The sequence below is a fragment of the Macaca mulatta genome, chromosome 1 (assembly GCF_049350105.2).
Source record: "Macaca mulatta isolate MMU2019108-1 chromosome 1, T2T-MMU8v2.0, whole genome shotgun sequence".
NCBI lineage: Eukaryota > Metazoa > Chordata > Mammalia > Primates > Cercopithecidae > Macaca > Macaca mulatta.
The window spans coordinates 24,480,698-24,498,847 of NC_133406.1; the positions used below are offsets into that span (position 1 = coordinate 24,480,698).

Sequence of the window (18,150 nt, forward strand, 5' to 3'; positions counted from 1 at the left end):
GAATAGAGTAGTTTATAAACAGAAAGACCATCTATCTTAGTTTGTCTAGGACAGTTGTAGATTATGCCTATGGTCCAGGTGTAATTTTTAATAGCACCCCTTTTTACTTTCAAAGCATTCTAGTTTGGACAATTAATTATATGGTCATTCTACTTATATAACTTTTAGTTCCCAAATCTGATACTCGGTGATTGGAGTTAAAAACTCAAATGTCTATGGGGACCAGCAGGTAATACAAATGAGTACAGCTGGCCAGATGTAATACAACAGGGAGTAGCTAGAGATGTTATTAGGAGGCTGCTACTAGTCACCCCTAGCCACTTGTGCCCCCATAGAAATGTGTCTTCAGTGTTTCAGATCATCCTGTTTTTCAATATTTTCCAGGCCCCAGATTTTATGTGATATATCTTGATTTTCAAATGTTGGCAACGAATTATTTTTAAAACACTGGGTGAGCCATACACAATATGTCTGCAGGCTGTATAGAGCCCAGAAATCATGAGTTTGCAACCTCTGAAGGGTATACACACACAGATAAATTTATGGGATGGTAAAACACAAAGCTGCATTTCCCCACAGGCTGTTTAGGTTACCTTGAGGGTGTTCTAACATTATTTCCACACACAGAATGATAGTAAATACAAGATCTAGTCACCTATGTTCAAATTAAAATTGGAAACAATAGTATTACGCACCAAATTGCTAGCCTTTCTTACTTCTAGGGAGCTAGAATGGACATCATGGAAGAACAATGAAGGAACTTGCATTATTTTTTACTTTAGACTTTTTTACTTTTATTATTGAAAAAATTAAAATAAAGAAAGGGTGTATCAAACATATGGACAGGTGATTCACAAAGCTTGTCACTCCAACAGGAAGACATACATCAAGCTTCTCATTCTCCCTGAAGCAACAGTCAATAGCTGATGCTTCAGAAGGTGAAGGCTTCCCATAATGCACCTGTGTAGTGTTAGCCGCAGGGTAGTGTAGGTGATATGTGCAGTAAAGTGGGCGAAATTAAATATCTTCAGAATTCAAAACATAGTAGGAATTTTGGGAGAACAGACAATACCAATATATCATGTCAACAGCAGAGACGGTGCAAAGCTCTATAGTTTTACACCATTACTTATATTTTATTGGAGCTAAAGGCATTTTTAAAAGTGGATTTATGCTGGAATCTTATATTTCTGAAAATATTCCACTTCCAGTTTCTTCCCTAACAGTTCTTAAAAAATGCTATTGCTAGTTAGAAATGCTTTATCTTTTCTTCTATCATAATCAATGAAGGCCTGATCTTAGAGAGTCTAAACAATTGCAGTAAATACATCCCAGATTTCAGCAGCACTTTACCAACACTTGTGAATCACTATCATTCTTCCAGGATTCAGTTTAAGAGTGGCAATTACAAGTCACTTTAATGTCTGAGGAAAGGATGGAAAGCAAGCCCTGCAAATAGAAGGCCACATTTACTCTTTTCAAACCACAGCTCAAACTATCAGTGGAAAATACAGTTTTTATGTAAGCACTCCAACAGTTTTCCCCAAACCTTGCAGAATCCATTACTTTTAAGAAATTTCCACATGAATAGACCAAACGAATCAGGCATACTAATACTTTGTACATGCACACACACACAAGTGCCAGTTTCATATCATACTGTCACAAACTCTAGAGCTAAACACATTCACACGCTTTGGATTAAATCAGGATAGAAACATGCATTGTGAATAAAATAACTTACCTATCTTACCTATAAAATTCCCCATTTCAGTTGTTTTCTGCCACTGCCACTGCTGAAGTTATCCTCAACTGAACTCTTTGTACACATTCCTGCAAACCAGCTCACGGTTGGAATGTCCCTCATTTATTCATTCATCATTCATTCATTCATTCAACAAAGAAATTTATATTTAGCTAGATGGAGACACAGGGGACAAGATGTGTTCCCTTGAGACACTTGAGAGGCTCACAGTCTAGCCCAGACAGAACTCAGCTTTAGTTATCTGCTTCTGTGCTGCAAGACCTATTAAATCTTCCCACCAAATTAATTTTCATCTTGCATTTTTGACATCAGGTTCTGTCTGGTCATGGGACCTTTCCCTAGAGACCTAGTCCTTGCCTGGTTTCCCACTTCTACTCCGAACATTATCTTTGCACATTTCACAACAAATCATGTCCTAGTGGCACTTCCCCAAGGTTTTTTTACACCTTTTTCTTGGTAGGTTAGCCCCCTCAAAGCAAACTTTACTTACTTTCTTTGCTCAGACAAGCATTTGAACTGCTTTGTTCAATTCCTTACCACATAGAGTCCACGAGACTTGAGATCTGTTCTGACCGAGCCCTGTAACAATGCTGCGCTAAGAAGGTGCTTCCTCATCCATGCTCCCTAGGACCACTGCACATGCCTGCACAAAAGCACTTACCTCGCGGCTGCAGTGTGCCTTTACTTTTACATGTGCCTCCCCTAGCAAGATGGAAACCCCTCCAGAGCAGGGACTATGCTCTATGCTTGGCATCTCCAGAAGCCTAGCGTGAGGAGGCACCTCACCCACCCATCAGGAACTTGAAGTGTTTCCAGTAGCAAATCCCCTTGTTCAGTAAGCAGGGTTTCTAGCTGGACTTCTGATTTGCTGCTCATTATAGTGACTTTATCAACCTCGGGTGGAAGTAGGCTTTTAATGAAAATATGAAAGAACTATTCATTTCTTCATGCAGCATTATTCTATATACTGCAGAATGTTTAGCACTTCTGAACTCAGGGAAGAATGCCAGGAGCATTCTCCAGTCACTGGAATATCCCCAAATGCCATCTTGCTATCTAAGGAGACAGAAGCACCACCCTACCCCACACCAAGGAGCTGAGAATCACCAGCCTAGTGTATTTTTGAGGAAGTCATTACAGAGATATAATACACATAAAAATTTCAGCCAAAAAGACTGTTTTGGTCTCTACTTTTAAAACTTAAATCCAAGGTCTAATCATTTCTAAGCCTCCAAAGTTGCAATGGAAGGTACAGAAGTTCAGGATTTAGGACAAACTTGTTTTCAGAACCTGCTTACTCAATCACTTGATAACACATTGTTTAATGCATTGGAACTTAGGGAAAGGAAGTATAACATTTCCTTTATCTTTATGACACCACTGCTGATAGCAGAGTTATCTCCATTTCTTTAAACTTACTAAGCTGGAGTCCTCCTAGGGTTTGTCAATACACTATACAGATGAACTTTCTGTTCAGGACAGTGAGGAATGCCTTTCTTCCCCAGCTCCGTGTGGTTCCCCTCTTCTCCCTATGTTTAATGCACATCTCAGCTTCATCCCACTTTCAAGCTTTCCTCAGATGCCCCAGATCCATTTTCAGGGATGTACTGTATCCACCCCCTGTTCTGTCAGCTCCTAACCCTCCAAAATGTTTCACTCCTATGTCTTTGAGGAGAACAGATGCCTTTCTCTGGCCCTTTTAAGTGTAAAGATGTTTCTATGGCTATGCTTTTAAGTGTTAAGTTGTTTCTATGGCTATTTGGAATCCCAAATAGATTGGAAATTTCCCAAGGGCACAACCACATCCCGGTTTTTATTCTATATTCCCATGGCAACCGTGCATTTAATAAATATAGTTTATGACTATCTATCACAAATGTGGATATAGCCTCCCTTTCTTTTATATATATTTATAAACTATGTTCTTAAGCATTTCATATGTTTACTTTTTCTGTGTCCTTTAAATTTTAGTTCACTTTATAGTCTTAAAGGAGAATAATTCTGAAACGGAATTCTATCCATAAAATAACTAGTATTGGACCATCTACAATTAACTGTTAATAAATGCTTTGGGGTTTGTTTTTTGTTTTTTGTTTTTGGCAGGTAGTCACAAGCTTAGCCTAAGGAGCTGACTTCTATTCCCACAGAATCCTAGAATCAGATTTTATGACCAGAAAGGATCTTAGAGGTCATCTAGTCCATATTCTACCCTATGTTTCAGGGACCTGAGGCTCTGAAAGGTTAAGAATCTTAGCCCAAGTCACACAATTCACTAATGATCAAGCCAGGAAAACACCCAGGTGTACTCACCCCAATTCCAGTGCTTTTCCCAATATCTCACCACCCCAAAACATTCACTTATCCTTCATTTAGAAATGTGCACCAACTGCTTTCCAGTCTCCTAATATTTATAGTGGATGACCCCGAAATTTGTTCATGTTTTTGGCATTACTGCTCTACTTATGTAATTAAAGTATAATTTTTGGATGTAGGAAATGTTGGAGATAACTGAAATTCTCAGCACCTTTTAAAGTTGCAACCAGAAAAAATGATCACTGAACACATCATAACACAATATGAGCTAATTAAAAGGCATTCACCATGCTGCTACAAATAAACAACAAAAATGATTGCAAAGTAATCTGACTTCACAAAGTGCTATAGTGATTCAACCTCCACCCCCAGAGAGCGACTAAATACAAAATATTATCAGAAATATAACGTGGTCGACTTGGCCTGAGGTGAAATGCAGAAGACTGCTAGATTGACTTTAAAATGCCGTGGAGGAGTGTGGGATGTCATGGAAGGGGGAAAGTGAGTTTCTTGGAGCCCAGCGTAGTGTCTTGAAGTCACTGTGCTCCATCCATCAGACTACCACAGATAAAAAGATAGCAAGAATGGCCACTTTCTTTAACCAAAAAAGGCCCTGGCGGTCTCAGGCAGACACAGAGGGGCACACACTTGGTATGTCTCAAACTGTCAGAGTTCCTGCCCTTTCCTCCGTAGCCAGCCCCCTTAGTGTGAAGGGGTTGGCTGTGGGGCCTTTCCCAGATCCTCTCATGGGAAGCCAATTCAGCAAAGTCGGAGGCACACCCCCGTGTGAACGCAAACCTGCACGCCTGAATAGCGGCAGCTGGCTTTGGAGAAAAATGGGACGACTGTCTCCTGCCCGGCTTTCAAGAGCTGCCATTCTTTCTTTCCAGGGGCTGAGCCGATTTCTCGGTGCCACCCACTCTCGCGCCTGCCCCCCGCCCCCGTTTCCTCCCCGGCTCGGGCCCGCGCGGGTCCACCCGACTACAATGCAGCTGACCCAGCTGCTCCAGCTCCTGCCCGGGGTAACCACGGCAACCGCGGGCCGCCAGGAATGCGCGCTAATTGAAGGCCGAGTTTCCTCCCACAGTGATGAGCAACAAGTGAAGCAAAAATAGTGAGGCGGAATAAAGGCGGCGAGGAGGGGGCGGTGGGCGCGACCGGGGTGGCTGGGGGCTTAGGGAAGGGGAAATAGCGCCTGCAAGACCGCGTTTGTTCTCTTAACACAGGGCAGTGAACGGCCGCGACCGACGTCATTTACGGTTCAAAAATCTTAGGGCAAATTTTTCAGAAAACAACTATTACGTCAACCCCCCATCTCTTTGCTGGGCCCCTTTGCTCGATTCAAGTATGTAGATGAATGGAGATGTATGTGCACATACATAGGTCCCCAGGAACGAAATGCCAGCTAGCAGCAGGGTTCCGCAGGTGGAGGTGAGCCCACACTAATTTCCCCTCCAGCCCTCTGGATCTTCTGTTCTCTTCTATCTATGGGAGACCCTTCAAGGTGGTCAGCAGCTAAAGATGCGCGACCATCATATCAATTTGCCTAGACAGTTCCGGTTTATGCCTGTTGTCTTGCCAGAAATTATTAAGTCCCCCCTTTTCATTCTCAAGAGTATCCTAGTTTGGATGATAAGTTGTAAAGTCACCCTATCTAAAGTCTTCCCAAGCCCACCCAGATTCTAATCCAAGTTCAGTGTTCTTCAGACCCCTTCAGACTTCATCAAATGGCCTGGGCTGTGTGACCTAATCCTTGTATTTACAGTAGGCAGTAAACACCCTGCAATTAACTAAGGGTCATCCACTGAGAAATGGGGGCTTCCAACAGCAACCAAAAGATAGCATGCTGAGACAGAATGCTTTCAAATCCACTCGCAGGAAGATTTCCACTGGGCTGATTAGGGTCACCACTGGCAAAACACAGTACAGATGTCATTGAGAAAATGTGAATCTATTAGCAATAGGATTGCCAATTCACAGATAGCCATTAAAGCCTCTGCCCGTGGAATGGGCTAAAGGAAAGTCAGCTCTTTAGCAGGAGTCCCCAAATGTAGAATTCCCTAAAGAGGGTTCCCTCAGATTAGGGATGACACGCTGGTGATGTGGTGTGGGGAGTGGTAAGGGGTGGGAGAAGGGAGCTAACATTTACTAAGTTCTTTGTGCATTTAATCTTCATAATAGGTCTTTCATGTAAATTTTATTACCCCTCCCCATTTATTCCGCTAAGGAAACCCATGCTCATAGACATTGACTTGTCCAAGTTCATATTACTGCACTGAGTCCAGGGCTGCCTTCTCGAAGCTTCTGCTGTTCACAGTGGACTTTATCCAACATCCAGAGAGACCTTTGGTCAAGATCCTCTTCACAGCCTCAGCACTATTTCTATCTGGAGCCAGATACTTCCTTTTGGGGAATGGGAGAGCTGCCCTGCATTTTGTAGAATGCTTAGCAGCCTCCCTAGTCTCCACCCACTAGATGCCACAGCATCCCATAAGTTGTGACAACCAAAAACTGTCTCCAAACATTGTCAAACATCTCCTGGAAAGGCAAAATTGCCTTCTTGAGAATCAATGGCCTACATGTTTAATATCCAAATACAGCTTTAATATTTTCTTGTATTGTTCTCTAACTGCTTCAGAAATATACCTTTTATCTTCACCAGAAGACAGCAATTTTTATAAAGACAAGACACCGTCATTTCTTTATTTTGTATCCTCACTGTGCTAGGGATATAATATGCAAAAAATAATCATTTTTTAAAATCATAATTTAAATGCAAATCATAATTGAAGCAAAACTGACTCCACTCTATGGTGCCTATCAAAGAGCAAAGTTGAGATTATGGAATAGAAAGGTCTGAAGGCCAAAGGAAGCTTCTTGCAAAGAATGAAAGGCATGATCTCACATCTTTGAAGGAACCACAAGCCCTACGCCACTCTTCATTCAACAGAATGAAGGTTATTGGCAGTCATTAACCAGAATCAGATTCTAGTTGACATTTGGCTAACTTTTCTGGCTCTTCCCTCTCCTCCATCCCTTCAATACATTTTTTTTTCTGGTTCTTTTTAAAAACAAGACCAGCAGGGGCATCTAGGTAAGCTCAGGGCAGAGCAGGCCAAAGCTAGGAGAGAGTGCTGAGAGAAAAGGCAGTGGGGCTGAGGCCTGAAAAACCACTACTCATTTGTTTTCTGTCTCTCATGGGAAACTATGGAGTTATTTCAGCTGTTCTGGAAACCTGAAGGCACAGGTGTCTGCTGATGATAGAAAGGATGATTCTGCTTTCTTTGGGGTAATCAACCCTACTGACGCATAATCTGAAGCATATCTGATACATAATTGAGTTTACAAATGAAAATATAGGCACAGCTCAAGTCAAAAGATGTTCCAAAGAAGTAGCCTCCAAATTTATGGCGAAAGTGTGGCTCTGTAATTAATTCCTTTTCTCCCTTCTGCCAGGAGTAAACTTTTTCTTCCTTCTCCCCCAATTCTTTTTCCCTCTTCCTCTGTTTGTAAATCTTAGAAAGAAACAGCAGCAGCCACTCTCAGAGATCAAAGTTTTAGCAGGCAACAAAGACCTCCAAGGAGGCTGTTGCCATGGGAACTCTCGGAGCTGAGGCCCTTTTAATCTTCAAATCTCCTTGGTTAGCAGCACCAGGCTGGGGCTGGCAAAGAGGAGGAGAAGGAGGGAGGGGAAGCATTGGCAACAAGTAGCCTTTCTGAAGAGACTGAACTAAAGTCAGAGGGGTGGGGGGTGGACAGGATTCAAACTGAGGCAACAGTAACACAGGGGCGGGTGTGGGGACATTTCTGCATAGCCTTAAGACGCACACTCCCATCAAACATCTCTAAAGTCAATCGTGAATTCTGAGACATCCCCTCCCAATCTGACTGATTTTATATTAGGTTATTAATGGCTTTTTAGTACTAGTGGATGGAGAAGTTTATTTTAAAGCAGAAAAACAATTTCAGGCACAGTATTGTAATTTGATCATATATATATATATATACATATATATATATATACACACACACACACACACACACACACACAGAGACACACACACACACACCTGCCCATTCCTTTACCCTTTATCTACGTAATATAACTGTACTTCTGGTTAAATCACAGGAAGGGATAGAAGAAAAAACAGGAGCGTGACAGGAAAACAAAAGCAATTCTGTGGCCTTACATTCCTGGGGAAGAATCAATCCCAAATGAGCGCCTACTCACAAGGACCTGCTGGGAGCATACCTATTTCTGGCCTCCTGGATTAGCATTGCATTTGGACCATAAAGAAGCACAAATGGATGAATTTCCCAAAATGTTAATGTTTGTTATTTGCCTGCCTGACATTCTTTTCTTCATTTGGAAACAAATTGCCAGAGTTTTCTTTAGGAAGTTACTCTTTTTCCTTTTCCCCTTCAGTTCATAGGGTTCAGTTGGGGTTGGTGGTATAGTACAGTCCTCTCACACAAAGGCCACCCCCAACAACAAGACTTTTACTGAAACTATGGGGAAAGAAGCACTTTATCCTCTTGAGATGGAAGATGCTAAAGACCATGGAAGGGTGGATCTGCTGGGGGCTGTCATCTCTGCCTCATGCAGAGAGATCCTGCCTGAAAATGATGCCAACACAGACAGTGCAGAGCCAGGAGACGGAGATAAGGAGACAGAGATTCTTTAACACATAATCTGAAACCCAGGACTCAGCCATGCTTGAAGCTAGGAATACCCCTGGATTTATCTGTTACCTAAATCAAATTATCTGTTACCAGAGTTCCCCTAAGCCAGTTTGAGCCTCTACTCCTTACAATAAAAGAGTTCTGAAAAATACAACAGTTAGCTTTGGATAGTGAGATCTTTAGGAGATACTTTCTTGTATACTTTTCTGTTTTGTTTGAAATTTTTATAATAAGCATGTATCTTTTTTTCTAAAATAGAAACAATATTAAAACAACACAAAACAGCAGTATTTGAGGTATCACCCTCAATACAGAATTAATTCTGCCATCTGTGGATCTTTTAAATAAAGTCAAAATCATAGAAAGTATTCTGAAAAACCATCTTGTTTATCATAATATCACCAACAAGATAACCTGTTCCATATTAAAAGTTCATCAGAGAAGGAGTTTCTTATAATTTCCCTCAACCATCCATAGTTTCCAAAAACTGTTATTTACCATTACGAACGTCTTCCTTAGGATGAATCTAAACACCCCTTCCCTCATATCCTCTTATTCTATTCTTGGGCCACAGGCAGGGGTGTTCATCCAGTCACATTTCCTCCCAGGCCTTTTTCCCCTTTTTCTAATTAAAGGCCTTTAAAAAAACAAGTTACCACATAGGACATCAGAAAGAAGGGGTCAAGCCCTCAGATTGTACATTGAAAGACATAAGAACAAGGCAAGCTGCTTTTAGATTTTAAAATAACTTCCCTGTTTGAGCCTTCCTGAAGTGGTGAAGTCCTTTGCCTGCCAGCTGGAGATGCCCCAGGGAACTTTATTCCTATCCAAACAGTGGCATGGTTCCAGATTATAAACAGCCTGTCCTTACCATTGATCCTAGACAAATTTCTAATCTTGGATGGCAGATTTCTGGACACTCCCATCTTCTGTGACTGCAGGTATGGCCCTAGGATCCCAAATGACTGTCTAAATATTTCTAAGGTACCTGTCACTGTCATCTTAAAGCACCAAAATACTATATGCATTTCCAACTTCACAATGACTTTACCTTCTGAATCATTAAAAAGACATTAAAGGGTGTTCAGTATAGTTTTCGTGTTTAATGTTGAATCAGTGGTTGTCCTCCCATTTCTGTGAATCACATGTCTTTGGATATTTCTGAAACCACTGAAAGAGCCATCCATAGTGATTTGTGGATGGTTCAGATGTATAGAGAGGAAAGAGGGGTGAGTCATGCTCAGTGGGAAGGAATGCAATCTAGACAATAACAACTATGCCTTTGAAGTCAGAGCTTCGGTCAATGGTTATGGGCAGTTTGACTAAGAAATAAAGTGAAATACTGAAGCAAACCTGGAGCGAGTAACAATCATTACCTATGGCCTCAAGCAGTAACCACATTTTTTTTTAACATAGCTTATTCTATAGCTTCTTCATACAGACAGGTCATGTGGTATTGCAGAAGGAGATAAGGCTAGGAATCAAAACACTTGAGTTTGATCGATGACACTTTTTTAACTGGGATATTAGTCATAAAACATAGACATCAATTTTTTCATTTGGAAAATAATACCTGCCCTCCTACCTTACAAGATTATTACAGAACAATTTTATAAACTACAACTTATTTTCAGTGTACATTAGTATTAGTGCTAGATGTAGTAATGGCATCCTCCGGTAGACACACATTGTTGTTTTGGCATGCCACATCTATTCTTCTTTTACGTTAACAGTGTCTTAATTTACTTAGGTGAATTAATTCTTCTCTGTTTCTTGATAAAGTAACCACGAAGAGCCCCAGCCTCAAAAGGCTAAGCAGGGGACAACTGACCAAACTGGGTCAACAGAAACTTCACCTACCCTGCTTGCTAATAAATGTTCTGACCCTAAGATCTAATCTGATTCCTCTGTTAAGATTTCTTCACTGGTTCCCCTAAGTCTTCAGAATCTAGTCCAAACTTCTTAGTCTTGCATATAAGATACTTCACAATCTTGCTCCGTCAACTTTTTCATCCTCACGTTTCTGAGTATAATGAAGAAACCAAATTCTTCTTAACTTTGCCTCTAATTTATATCTTTAACCCGTCTTTCTTTACTAATTAATCTTCTGTAATTCCAACCTATTTTCTGCTCCCATTTTGTGATCATCTCCAAGAAAAGCTACAGCAGTTGACTCTTTCAAGCCACCATCAATAGTTTCTTTCTTCACTCTTGAGGGATTAGTCCTCTTCGCCATGACCTACTGCAAAAGACCACAGTTTATTCCTCCGGGTTCCTTGTGAATGAACATCAATCACCCTGTATGTTCTTATAACCAACCTGTTTCTCCATTTATCTCTGTCATGAGGATTGATTTCCTGGGAGATCATTTTCTTATTCATCAAGGGAGTCACATCAATCATGTTCATCTGCTTTTTAAACCAAGAACTTTAGAATAGAAATAAAGCTCAAAAGTAACTTAACTGAATACCTTTTCCTGTGCATAAGTACCTCCAGAGACATAGCACTCACTTCTGAGAACACTTATTCCATCTTTAGATGTCTCCAGTTGTTAATGTTAGAAGTCTCCAGCTCTTCTTTTACACTGAGATAGACTCCCTCCCTTTGTAACTTCCACTCCTGATTCCATTTTATCTAGCCAGATGGAGTATGTTTCCATTCTGTCTTCTATATAATTTCACTTCAGATATTTGGAGACACTTCTCATGCCCACTGTTCCAAGTCCACTTTTGCTAGACCAAATCCTCCAATCATCACTCATATAAAATTCAATGACTGAACCAGTGGTTCATGAACATTATAATTAGCAAACTGTGGGTCCCAGTTATCTTCCCACAGAGGTCTTCATCTCCTTAGGAATGAACTCAGAAATCAGCTTGCTCTTCTGGTCTCACATAAAAAGAATACTTAGGCCAGTAGGATGAAATAATCCCAAAATAAGAGATTTTACAACTGTGACAGCATTTTGAAATATTGTATAAAGAGGTGTGAAGACAAAAAAGACTCAGAATTTTGTATTTGGAAAGTAAATACAGTGCTTTATGGACTCAAAAAATTTTTGTAGATTTCAAACTAACCCGTTTAAATAAGTACACAGCTAGTGTTGCCCTAAAAAGTTTCCATGACAAATTTATCATGCTTTGAACATCTCTAATGTTGAACAAAACAGAATGATGTGTTTCTTCCCCAAGAGCCCCAGCATGTCTCTATTTCATGGACAGGCTGCTTCTACTGCAACGAGTTTGGATTTGCAGCCTCGGTAAGTTTTCCTTTATGATTCCTTTAGAGTTAATACTGATATTTTTTCTTCATCTTTCCTCCCATAATTGGCGACCACTGTCATCTGAACTTCTGTTTTACTCACCTCTCCGCTGCTGGCTTTTTTCCTTGAGAATAGCATTTTTGCCCAAGTTGCTTTGCATGTTTTGATCCAGAGGACTGCCCTTCATACACTTTAACACATCCTTAGATGACAAAGCTTTCACTCTATTCATTTCCCCATGTTTGCAGAACAACTGGGACCAAATTATTTAAAGTGGTTTTTACCTGGCCTCCTTTTCCTGCACAGGCAATTACTTCTCTGCAAATGGCTGCCCTGGCCAAATAACTATGTTCGCAATTAGCTAATTGTGGGCTCAGTGAGCCACTTGTTCCTTCAAACTTGGCTATTAGAGTTGTGATTAAGCAAAAATGTGTCTTTTTATTCCTTTCTGATTTACAGAGTCACAGCAGATCCCAGATCTGATCTCCCTATGTTCTATTACAATGTCAATATAAGCCTTTTACTTTTTCATTTCCTGCTGAATATCAGTCATATTTCCATTCTTTTACAAGTCACAAGTTACACTTTATATATTGGACCCGAAGACTTTGTTTGAATTAAGTCAACCTTCTAATAAGGCAGACCATTATTACCTTAATCCAATTTACAAAATATAATGAGGCTGGGTGGGCGAGGTGGCTCACACCTATAATCCCAGCACTTTTGGGAGGCCAGGGTGGGCAGATCACTTGAGGACAGGAGTTTGAGACCAGCCTGGCCAACATAGCAAAACCCTGTCTCTACTAAAAGCTACAAAAAATTAGCAGGGCATGGTGGTACACACCTATACTCCCAGCTACTCAGAGGCATAAGAATCACTTGAACCTGAGAGGCAGAGGTTGCAATGAACTGAGATTGAGCCACTGCACTTCAGCCTGGGCAACAGAGTGAGACTCTGTCTCAAAAATAAAATCAAATCAAATAATTTTGTAAAGTAAAACAATAAAAAATACAATGTTAAGGCATCAGAATAGTTATTTTGCCAAAGTCACACAATCATGATAAAGACTAAAACTAAAAATCCTAAATAACAACTGCCACTTTCTCCCTAGGGACTGAGTTTCTCTACAATTTTTGCATAGGGTACCAATCAACCTTCAACCTCATTTACTTTTAATAGGAGGCACCCTTACGAATTCCTCCAAATTGCTATCACCTGGTTTCTTGGAAGCTACAAAAATGTAATTTCTTTTGAAAAATAGTTTTAAGTGTATCTCCTGAACTACCTTTTTCCCTATAACTATGCAGTTTCCTTTCTTATTTCTGTATGTTCTAATTTTCTTGTTCAAACAATATTAACAGAGCACAAAATATGTGCTCAATTCTCAGTTTCATACAAAGAGGTCAGCTCCCACTGACATTCCTCCAATCCACAAAAAAGGAAAGTAGCCAAAAGTAATGAGTTTTCATTTATGAGGAGATTAATATTAATAAGGATTAGATGTATGTGCTTTGAGAATAACTTGGACACTTTTAGGTTTTAAGATATCTGGCTTCCAATTAAACACTAGTACATCTCCCAAGCAGCTCTTTTTATTGGGTATCTTTTATTACTGAACTCTCCAGTTTACAGCTATCTTTTCTTATGATTGTTTTAAGTGGAGATAACCCAGTGGGAAAAGATTCCTGATGTCTCCAGAGGTTCTGACACATCAGTGAATTCTTATCTCTGTGTAATCTCTACCTTGCTTCAAAGGCCTCTAGCATTTTCTTCAAAATTAGCATATAACAAGACAAAGAGAGAAATCAAGGTTAAAGGTGAAAGTGGAAAGGGGAAAAAAAAAACGAAGAAAGCAGAAGAAATATTCGGGACAATGATAAAAGGTGGGGGCGGGGGGCTGGTCATAGCTTTCAAGAAGTAAGACATAATAAGTACAGCTACTGCTCATAAACAGCATATTCTAAAAGGGAGTGTGCATGAAAGATAAAACTGTGTATGCAACCTGCTAATGCACACAGGGGTAGAAGTGAGAAGAGGGATAGGATACAATGCAAGTGCAAGCAGTCTAAGATGAAAATGTCACCTGTGGTTTTCACTTACCCAACACCAGCAGTTCCACTGAGTCCTCATTTTTCCCCTCCAGGTCATCTGGGGTGGTGATAATACAGTAATAGAGTCCGCTGTCTCCCCACATAAGCTTTCCAATTTGAAGATCTGCATCTGTTATCACAAAAAGAAGGACTCAGTCCTAAAACTCTGTCCTCTGAAAGAAAAACATTGAACAATGGGGGTTGGGAGGGGAGAACCCTTCTAGGGTATCTGCAGTATTTTCTTTCTTTATCTGGATGGTGGTTGAAAGATGTGTGCTTTGCTTAAAACAAACAAACAAGACCAACAGAACCGTAACAAAAACTAGCATCTCTAAGGAAGGACAATTACAGCCTGCCAGAAACTGGTCTAGTTCTAGTCCAGTTTCAGGAGTAGGAGATGGCTTTGAACCAGGCCTGCAGAGGCCCCTAAGAGCCAGGAAAATGCCAGAATTATTCTGAACTCCTGGAGATAAGCTAAAATCACAGGAGTTCTTCAAAATTCAAATAATCAAATAGGTCATATCAGACTCTTGGGACCTTTTGATGTCCAGAGCTTTAGAGAGCAAGAGAAAGGGTGGAATTGATGCAAAGCCACCTGGGGCTTGGGTCAAGCATCTACCTGGCTCTGTTATTTGTATGCATACATCCCTTCTCCCTGCGAAGAGTCTGCTTTCCACATTTGGGAAAGGAGCCTAAAGGCTGATGTCAAGGTATAGGATGTTTGACTGAAGAAGTTTTTCCCCTAAAACCGTTTCAATTCAGCTCTAAAAACAAGCTCCTGAGGCTTGACGCTGGGCTCTGGAAAGACTCTTTCCAAAGTTCATCTGTATGTCTTCGAGAGATTTTACATGATTCACCCTTTTCCCCCTCACCATCCCGCTGAAGCAATGATAGGTCTCTTGATGCTCCCATTTCCAATAAAATAAAAGTCTCGAGGGTCTGAAAGGGTGAGAGGCTAGGATATCACCTTACTGACATAAGGGAAGGGAAGAATGAAACTAACCTCCCTCCCATTCCTAGATTCAAAATAGGGGCATTATTACCATGTACAATCGTGATCTCTCTGCCCCTGTAGAAATCTCCCAGGGTGACAGTGGAGCCCTGTTTTGAAGCTACTACTCGAACAGTCCTCCTGCTGTCTAAACAATCCAAGTAGGGGTCCCATTCCAGATTTCTCTTGCTGAGAGATTGGGCCCGGGTAGAGGACATGCCCAAGGATTCTCCCATGCGATCCTGGCAGTAGGACTTGAACTTCCACTGCACGACTGCAGGCTGATGGGAGGATGTTGAGAAGTGGCAGCGAAGCACAGTGGGCTGGAAGAGCATGGCCACCTTCTTCTTGTCAGGCACCGTGACCTGAAGGCCTTCGACCATGGCTGCAAAACAGAATAAACATGTCCAAACAGTGTCCATATCCTGGACCTCACCTTCCACCACATGGTCACACCTTTCCACTTCACTTACCTAACTTGTGTCCCCTCAACCTCATTTTCACAATTACAATTAATGGCATTAATATCCATCTGGTTGCCTTGTGCAGAAATACACCCTCTAATATAGTTTGGATTTGTGTCCCTGCCCAAATCTCATGTCAAATTGGAAGAAGGGGCCTGGTGGGAGGTGACTGGATTATGGGGGGCAGGTTTCCCCTGTGCTGTTCTCATGATAGTGAGTTCTCATGAGATCTGATGGTTTAAAAGTGTGTGGCACTTCCACCTTCACTCTCATTCTCTCCTGCTGCCATGTGAAGAAGGTGCTTGTTTCCCCTTTGCCTTCCACCATGATTGTAAGTTTCCTGAGTCTTCTCAGTCATGCCTCCTGTTAAACCTGTGGGACTGTGAGTCAATTAAACATCCTTTCTTCACAAATTACCCAGCCTCAGACAGTTCTTTATAGCAGTGTGAGAGTGGACTAATACAACTTCACTCCCTATATCCAGTCAGGCATTAAGATGTATCAACTTAATCTCTTAACATCTTTAATATTTCATCCCTCCTCTTTAACCCCATTACTATTGCCTTTGCTTAGACTCTCTTCATTTCCTCCTTGTAATATTACGATAATCTTTTGGTCTTCCTGCCTTCCATCTGTCAACATCCAGTACACTCTTCTTGCTACAGTTCAGATGATCTTTCTAAACTGATTGTTATGGCTCTCTTTCTTAAGACCTTTCACTCATCCTCCATAGCCCTCAGGATAAAACCCAAAGTCCGTGGCAAGGTACTCCATCATTTAGTTCCTCTTACCTCCTCAGCCTTACCTCTTGCCTCTTGAAACACCTCTCTTTGAGCACCAAGCTCCAAGAGTATCAAACAACTAATAGCTTCCCCAGTGGGATATCCTGTTTCATGCCTCCAGGTTTTTGCACATGATGTCTCCTGTTTCTGGGATGCTTTTCCCTCACAAAGTTGCTTGGGCAACTTTTTTGCATCTTTTAAAACCCAGTTCAAGGGCTTCTTGTATAGCCTTCTCTGACCAACAAGTTTATCACTTCCTCCTTTGTGCTATCAGTACACCCAGCATTTTCTTCTGTTACTCTCACAGTCTTCCATGTATTTCTTTTCATGCCTGTCAGGTCTGTCAGACTTATCAGGTATGGAAGGTATCTTACCTTGCTGCCCTGGCTTGTGAAGTCCATAGGTACTCAACAAATATTTGATAAATAATGACAATGAAGCCAGGAAGTATCACTTCAGGAGGAAGTGACTTCCCTTCCAGCTGGTGACCCAGCAAAGGGGACACAGATGAAGAGGAAAATAAGTCTTTGAGAGAAATGGAGGATTTCAGATCAAATGCAGTAGACTAAGTTCAAAAGCTTTGAAGGGTAATCAAAAGAAGGAAAAAGTTGGGGGGGGGGGGTGCTAAAAAGCAGATGAGAAGTTTAAGTGGTAAAAAGATCCAACCTGAGGCTTGGTGACCAAGAAATAATGAGAAATTTCAGTGAATGAGAGACCAGGGGAGTGTGTGAGAAGCAAAGGTCCCACATGAACTCAATGATAAGGTCTAGAAATTCCAAGCAAAGGGAACATAACTTTCTCAGTTGAATCGGAGAGTCAAGAGTTTCTAGCTTGATGTGAGGTTAAAAGCAGAAATAGAATTATGATGAGAGGCAGAAAAAACAAATATGAAGATATGATAAAGAAGTTCCAAATTGAATCCAGGAGACTGCTAAGTCAGCTTCAAGTAGCTTGGGGCAGAGACATGCAATAAAGGACTACTTTCCATGGGGTCCTGTCCTTTATTAGTGCCAGTGTTCACAATGACATCCTGCAAAGCCAACTCACTCCCACAGCTAAAGCATAAACTTATTTATGAATATGCCTCCTTCGTGAAGGACTCTTGACAAGGGAAAGATATATATTTGTACTCATATCTTCTGACATCCAGACCTATGTCTCTATTCAGTGAAAGGAACGATGAAAAAATAGGTCCTGATTCCTGCTGGGGAAAAGGGTTTCTGCATTCTGTAACATGTGGAAGTGAATACAACAGAGTATTTGAGATTTATCAAATCTCAAAGCATTTTGGACCTACCCTGTGCTCAACAGCTACCTACAGAATAAATGAAGAAATGTATGAGCAAATGCATGGCTATTAATATGGGAATTTCTAGGACTTTGCAGAGGAAATTAGTTAAATGAGTCAGAAGCGTAGTAAAATAGTGTTGGCATCAAATAGGAATGGCTTTGAATCTCATCTGATCATATACTAGTGATGGTTTCTTAAGCAATCGGAGGCTCATTTTCCTCACCTATAGAACGAGCATCATAATACTTACTCTCAGAGTTGTTAACAAATGTTCTTTCATTGGGCACCTTCAGAGAGTAGACTCAGTAGAAGAGCACTGTGACCGGTAAAGAGTAGGTCTCAAATGCTAATTCTCCCTCACCTTGCCAACCTTTCCCCTCACCTCCCATCCTGAATCTTGATAACCATCCATCACCAACAGGCTTGATTACATCCAGATTATGCAGATCAGCCCCATCAAAAGGCAAACAATTCTATCTGGAAGCCCACTGAAGAACCCTAGTTCCCA

At 41.0% G+C, this 18,150-nt stretch overlaps 1 protein-coding gene across 7 annotated transcripts in view; it reads right to left on the bottom strand.

The window, feature by feature from the left end:
* ILDR2 (immunoglobulin like domain containing receptor 2) overlaps window positions 1-18,150 on the bottom strand; it is a 57,508-nt gene that overhangs the window by 24,752 nt on the left and 14,606 nt on the right. For all 7 annotated transcript variants that reach the window (XM_077999095.1, XM_077999089.1, XM_015125393.3 and 4 more), the window contains exons 2-3: window positions 15,158-15,490; window positions 14,125-14,244 (exon numbers count right to left, since the gene is read on the bottom strand). In XM_077999095.1, the coding sequence (XP_077855221.1) occupies window positions 14,125-14,244; window positions 15,158-15,490 (453 nt within the window). The remainder of the gene's footprint in view (window positions 1-14,124; window positions 14,245-15,157; window positions 15,491-18,150) is intronic.